General features: G+C 37.7%; 1 protein-coding gene across 1 annotated transcript in view; it reads right to left on the bottom strand.

Annotated features, from left to right (window-relative positions):
* Nucleotides 1-4,600: 4,600 nt before the first annotated feature.
* Nucleotides 4,601-7,255, bottom strand: part of LOC108259890 (transcription factor Sox-9-A) — a 4,423-nt gene continuing 1,768 nt past the window's right edge. The window contains exon 3 of the mRNA XM_017459675.3: nucleotides 4,601-6,716. Within this exon, the coding sequence (XP_017315164.1) occupies nucleotides 5,986-6,716 (731 nt within the window). The 3' untranslated portion in view covers nucleotides 4,601-5,985. The remainder of the gene's footprint in view (nucleotides 6,717-7,255) is intronic.

A 7,255-nucleotide genomic window follows, 5' to 3' on the forward strand; every position in this document is an offset into this window, starting at 1 on the left:
AATGTCAACCTGATAAGAGCTCTAATCAGCTAATTAACTCAAAACACCTGCAAAGGGTTCCTGAGCCTTTAATCACTCAGTCTGGTTTAATACACACAACCACACTAAAACACACATGCACACACACACACATACATATATATATATTATTACCAAATTATTCTAATAATCTGCATACGCTGCCTTGTGACAACTGACCACTTTCTGTTTCTGTTTCTTTAACCTGTACTACAGATGTGTGTACGAAATTGGCCGTAGTGTGTCTGTCTATATGCATGCATCCATCCATCCATTTTCTGTAGCGCTTATCCTACACAGATTTAGAATCCCAATCCCAGGGACATTGGGGTACAGGACAGGGGACAACCCTGGATGGGGTGCCAAGCCATCACAGGGCATAACTGCACACACTACGGACCATTTCGAAATGCCAATCAGCCTACAGCACATGTCTTGGATGCTAAATAAGCATTAATCTTGGACTGGGGGAGGAAACCGAGTACCCAGAGAAACCCCTGAAGCATGAGGAGAACATTCAAACTCAGCCACTGTTCCCCCCTAGCGTGTATATAATATATTTACAAACTACTTTCCACTGAAAACATGCTAAATAAGCATATCGCATTTGTATCTGTGTAAGCACTATGCTTCAATAATATCTATTTAGATATTTATACTGCAAAGTATATTTAAATTCAGGTTTATTTGTAAAAGTTCACAATAAAGAAGTTCACTAGCAACAGAGATATGATATTCTGTAGACTAAACTATGAAATGAAGTATACCTAAAGTATAAGTATAAATACTTAAAGTGTACTTAGTACACATTTGAACTGGTTAATTTATTCATCAGAAATATAAAAGTGTGTCACTTTAAGCATGGACTGCCAACCAAAATGTAATGAAATCTGTTATTCTAAAAATATGTAACTTAATTCATGTTACCAAGCTTGGATTAACAATTTAATTCTTATGTAACACTCTAAAAATGTGCCATATCCGCTCAAAGTCAGTGATTGACATTTATGTTTCCCTGGTAACATAAACAACTGACAACAGTGGAAAAGAAGGTATGTATAACAAAGTAGAAGGTTTCAGCAATGCACTTGTTTCAAAAACATTTTATGGTAGTTTTTTGTGCTTAACTCTTTTTTTTTTTTTTTTACCAGAGGCCAAAAATGGACTTTCCACCTGTTTTGGGGGTGCTCATTTTCAGAATTTAATTTATTTGTTATGTCACCTTCCACAGTAGTGTTTAATGGTTCATATGAAAGTAGACACTCGGGGTTTTAAAAATTTGCAGATTTCATAAGTGTTTCTTTTCTTTTATTTAGCTTACTAAGTTTGAATTTCATATTGTATTGTGACAGTTGTATAAAGTGTTTTACTATCAAAAAAGCTTTAGTTGTGCTGTCCGTTTTATTTCTGTGCCAAAGTTATAGTGTAGAGGTGTGAATTGTTTGCACAGCAGGGGGGCTCACACTCCTCCGCTTTCTGATTCCCCTGCTCACTAGCAGCTAAACACAAATTCACCATACTCTACACACAGAAACCCAACAGTGCCCTGACTAGTCTTATAACTGACCTGCAGCAATAAAATAATTTATTTGTTTATACTGGTTAAAAATGTCCGATAAGTCAATTTCCATTTCACTGGAGGAATGGAACGCCAGTGTACTGCAAGAAAGAATTAACTTAATAAGTAAACCGTGCTTGCAGCCAGTAGCAAAGGTTTTCAAAATTGTATGTGCTTGATTGTTAAATAGCTACATTGGGTAAGATACGATTGCATGGCAAAAAGCACATGCTATGATAGCATTTGAATTATTGAAATAAAGATTAAGTATTAAAAAAGGCAGTTTTGAACATGGTTGTTCAGGTGCAGAATGCCAGTGTGCAGAAAAGAGGTCAGTTTTTTTTCTGTGATTTAGTAAAGTGGAAGTAAATTAGATTTAGTAAAGTAGTAAAGTTGGTATAAACATATTTGTAATTCTGACATGTACATGGAATTGCTTGATGTCCTGTACTAGTCCTTTCTAATTCAAACCACTCAGAATTTCATGAAGTGGATATTTTGCAGGTTATAGCAGACAAACCAAAAAGCTAGCCACCAGAAGGTAGATAAGAGTAAATCAGTAACATGAAGCAGGCTATGGTCAAAACATTGATCAAGACAGGCAAATAAAGGCTTGGCATCACCACAGACACAATGCTGGAGTAAGACCTTGGAAAGTAACACTGACAGTCTGGGTTATTTAAAGGAAGTAGTGTGTGAGTGCACGCTTTTTTTTTTAAGGTGATCTAGTAATCAGGAAATTTTTAGCTGAGCTTAATGGGTTGTGGGCTGAGAATCATGGCAGTTGTAATCTGCAGCATTGGGAGTTGCACACACATTCATAACACAAAAGAAAACGTCAAAAATTAATGACCAGAAAATTTCAATATCATTCTTGTGCAGCTGATAATAAGTTCACAACAAAAGCTATTAGATAATAATAAGAGGCTAATCATAAAGTTGTCAATGCTTTAAGAAGCAAAAATAATAACTGATTTGTATTTTTTATTTTTTTGCTTTACTTTGATTTATTATGTAAAACATAGCTGCGGGTTGGTTTATGAGGTGTTATTTGACTATTTACAAGACCATTTAAGGGTTGTTGGCTATTGCTGTTGAGAAATTAATTTTATTTTAATACTTTATGATATTTGACAGGAAATTGAATTGTACATTGTTTTTTTGTTTGTTTGTTTGTTTTTTTGGCTTATTTTTTTGGTTCATTCTCTATTTGGCTGATTTGACATTTATCCATTCTTGCATAAATCTTATGTAATTAATGTTATTGCTGGTCAATTTAATGTAAGTTATCTCTATTTACAGAAGGTTTGGAAGGTGCTTTAAGCCTGACTGTCACCAAAGACAGATGACACAAAAATCTAAAGGTGAGCAGCCATGCTTCAGTTTGTTTGTCTGCTGTCCAATCCCCACCACACCGTCCCCCATCCTGACTTAGGCTCGTTTCACTTTGTTTTGTTGCTTCTATTGTCATCCAGTCACCAAGGGCTCGATTTCTTTGCTCTTTCCCTATTTCTCGCAGGGTCTTAAAAACCAAAAAAAGACCACACATTGGGTCCGGAGGGGGCCGACGTCTGTGTGGAATAATAATGGAGTCCTCCTGGGAAACATGCCCTCACAGAGGCCGGTCTGACAGCAAAGAAAAATTTGGTCTCGTTTCCGATCCCTCACAGGAACATTTATCAGTCCACTCCCACTGTTTGTGGGGTTGTGTGTGTCCACTATGCTTGCACACATTCACAATAAATGGATTAGGATGCTAATAAAGTTACTCACTACATTTTACTACCAATTCCTTATACATCACTTGAGATTTGAATGTTTATGACCAGCTCACTTATAAGCCATATCAAAAATTCAAACTAACCTCATGGCTTTACCTTTTAACTGCTTTGGTTGAGGTCAGATGTTGTTGTGTCTTGCTCATTTTGATGTGATTTCCTGGTGGGCTGCATGGTGTCATGAGGCATGCAGGGTAATTACATTTATGATGAAGGATGTAGGCACCAGCACAGTGTACTTGCACAGTCAAGTGCACTGTAGGAGGTTTTTTTTTGGTGGATGTTGAGAGAGCAGTCACATAGTAACACAGAGGCCTACTCCTTCCTCAAAAATATGTACTGATGGCTATATCCATCCACATGTGTCTCATAATGCATTAGCTGCCATCTCCCTCATAGCTACTCTTTTTCATAAATTTGTGCTAAACATTTACAATCGTACATAAGCTAGGTTGCCATGCACTGAGAATTTTGCTGCTGGACATATGTCTGTTAGCAAACAGAGAGTTTGGTCTTCTATTCTTCTTTTCCATGGTTTCCTGGACCTCTATCACCATTATAGCCAGGATGTGATTTTGTCTGTCCAAGGAATTAAAAGGTTTTTAAGGAGTAGTACCTCTCTCTTGCTTTCTAATTCTTCCTCCTTACATGACACAATTTTATATGAGAAATGTGATGTTAGAAAAGTTCAGTCCCAGTCCTACTCCCATCACAATTTCAACCATTTCCAAATCAAACTTTGATTGTGTTTGTATAATCTGTGATTTATCAAGGTTTTTGTGATTATCTGAGACCTCACAATAAATACACAGCATCCTGCTGTCTGTTTATTTCTTTAAGCAGCGGGGTATTGTTGTCAAGGAAAGCTAGGCCTTATTCATTATGAAAATAGTGCTCAGTAATGAAGTGTGAGCTCATGGTCTGTTTCACACCAAATGCTCGTTTAAAGCATCTGTGCTTTTTATGCATCTTAGATGGATTCTGTGTTGAGATTGAGTTATTGTAACGATTGTTAATTTAAACAAAAGAACCAGCTGATGATTTTACTTTTCTATTTGGTCTGGATGTTGCTATTTTTCTGCTTTGCTTTTGAGAGTCTACTGTTTAGTGCCTATGAAATATTCTGATGTGTATAACTGATAAGGGAGACTATGTTAAAATCAAACAATAACTGTTCATAATAATAATTGTATTAAGGTCAAATTCATCTCCTCCCACCCCCCAAAAAGCTGAATCAAGCCATAGCAAACATTTTGGATTTATTTTCTATATGTTTTCTTTTTATTGCAAATGGTATGATACAAAATATAAGCCTTTCTTAAGACAATGGTGTTTTTTAAAAAAAATCATTGCATTAAAGAATGTCATGAGATCTAAAATATGCAACAAAAAAGAAAAAAGAAAAAAAAGAATAAGGAATAAACTTTAACAAAAACGTATGCTGGTGAATCATTAAAGAATAATGTCTTTACAATGTGGCCGAGGCCTCCAGTAATCCATATTTATTAGAATTAATTGAAAAATAAAAAATAAAAACTTCCAGTTGTTTTTGTTTTGATCAAGTTTTATCACAATTATAAGATATCTGTACACAACTAATTAAGAACATATAAATGGAAACATTTACAAATGATAAATAAAAACAACACGGTTAAAATTTGCACTGCAACTAAACTGTGATCCCAGGGGTGGTAGGATTTCATCTCAAATTAGTCAAACAGAGGTGAAGTATAAAAAAAATCAAATGCAAATAATTATTACTTTCAAATAAAGTTATTACTAATTAATAAATTAAAAAGGTCAAGACTTGATGGTGGTGGCAGATGAATGAGCAAATGATCAGCAGAGACCTCTAGGGAGGTCTCGGGTCAAAACGGCACTTCCTGGTCCTCTTCAGAGATCTCTTCAGAAGAGCGAGGTGAGCGATGGCTATTGAGGCACTGCGGATCTCTACACTTCTTAACTAGGCACTGATGGCACACAGACAGACTTGTATCTTGGATAAAATAAAGGCCTCATGTACAACTAAATGGCACTCTGTATGGCATTTCTAATGCAATGACTGCAGATATGTTAAAACACAGACAGGAAACAAAGATTTTCCAACAATTTCATGTCAGCTTTGCCCAATTTTAAAAGACCATGGGAATCACAATAAAACGTGTACAGAGGAATGACAAGCGAAGTGTTGACTTTACAAAAATACATTGGTGAGAAGTAAAGACCTCTCGCATCCTCTCTAAATGTACAGAAACCCCAGAACAACCTGAAAACAGCAAAAAGAGATAATACATACACAGTACATACTAACAAATATTTATAATGAATATGTCCTCACAGAGGATTCCTCTCTTTTCAAGCGAGTTTCTTTTTCATCATAACTAGAAAAATATAGTCGCAACTTAGAGCTTTTAAAAAGGCACTGTCGGGAGCCGTTTTGATATTTTCATTACTTTAAAAAAAAACAGTCCTGCTTGTTTTGTTTGTTTTTTGTGTTTGCTGGTGCAGGGAGTGGACAGCAGGTCCTCTGAGGCCTCTGCGTATGAGCAATGTCTTATGGATATGGTGGTGCTAATAGTTTAGTCTGTGCTCTCGCCCCTCTCACTCGCTTATTCTCATTTTTTCTGTCATTTAAGGCCGGGAAAGCTGTGTATATACTGGTTGCTGTTCCCAATGGGGACTGTGGGTCTGAGGCACATTTGGAACACCACTAGCATCAGCGACAGGAGTGTACATGGGTCTCTGGGCAGGACTCATGTAGCTAAATGTGGAGTAGAGGCCTGAACCCTGGTTGTAGTAAGAGGCAGCACTGCCCTGGTGGTCGCTGTAATCATACTGACTGCGCGCAATGGATGGGTACGTGGAGGTGGTGGCAGTGTAATGCTGTAGGTTGAACGAACCGTATGCCACATGCTGGGGTGAACCCTGGCTCTGCTCACTGTAGTGGCTCGGGCTGAGCTGCTCTGTCTTAATGTGTGCTGGACGCTGCTGGGCCTGACCCTGCTCGCCAGCTGTGCCAAGCGAGGTCAGAGAGTGTTGCTGAGGCTGCTGCTGTGGCTGCTGTTTGCTCATCCAGCCATGCCCGCTGGTTCCTGCCGTCTGGCCCATACCATACCCAGATGAGGAGTAGGCCTGGGCCCCATGAGTTGGCAAGTACTGGTCAAACTCGTTCACATCGAATGCCTCCATGTTGGAGATGACATCAGTGCTCAGCTCACCGATGTCCACATCACGGAAGTCAATGTTGAGCTGGCGGCCTGTTCCCTCGGGAAGTGGACGTCCCTCTCGCTTCAGGTCCGGTTTCACACTCGGAACATCTGTTTTGGGAGTCGTGGGGGGAGTTGGAGGGCCCTGAGACTGACCTGTTTTAAGGAATAAAGACAGGGTTAACTACCTAGCACTTTTGTTCTGTATGCTACTAGACTGTAAATAACTATAAAAATTAAGAAATTAAGAAACTGGTGATATGATTTAGAAGTAAAAGAATCTTGTTCGCCTTTGGCATTAGTCACAATCATACCATCATTTAACATTCACACTGGAGATTTTTGAGCAACGACAAACCGCTAAAGTAAAGAGAATTAGAAAGTTTGCATCATCCTTCTGTAAACTTTAACAGCTTTATTTCATTTACAATTGCCCAATGTTTTAAAATGGTGATCATCACACTATAAACAAGCATCATTTGGTTTTAATCCCGGTTCATAAACATTACTGTGAAACAGTTGATACCAAGTACAGACAATCCTTTAGAATATATTGTTTATGAAATGATAGCATATACTGATGTTTTGGATGAATAGCTATAAAATTCACATTATATTTTAATGCCAGCTTGTGTTTTAAAGCATTTTAGGGACAGTGTCTTAGCATAATGTTGCCCTTGCTTTAGGTTGATTAG

This window comes from Ictalurus punctatus, chromosome 2 (genome assembly GCF_001660625.3).
Source record: "Ictalurus punctatus breed USDA103 chromosome 2, Coco_2.0, whole genome shotgun sequence".
Lineage (NCBI taxonomy): Eukaryota > Metazoa > Chordata > Actinopteri > Siluriformes > Ictaluridae > Ictalurus > Ictalurus punctatus.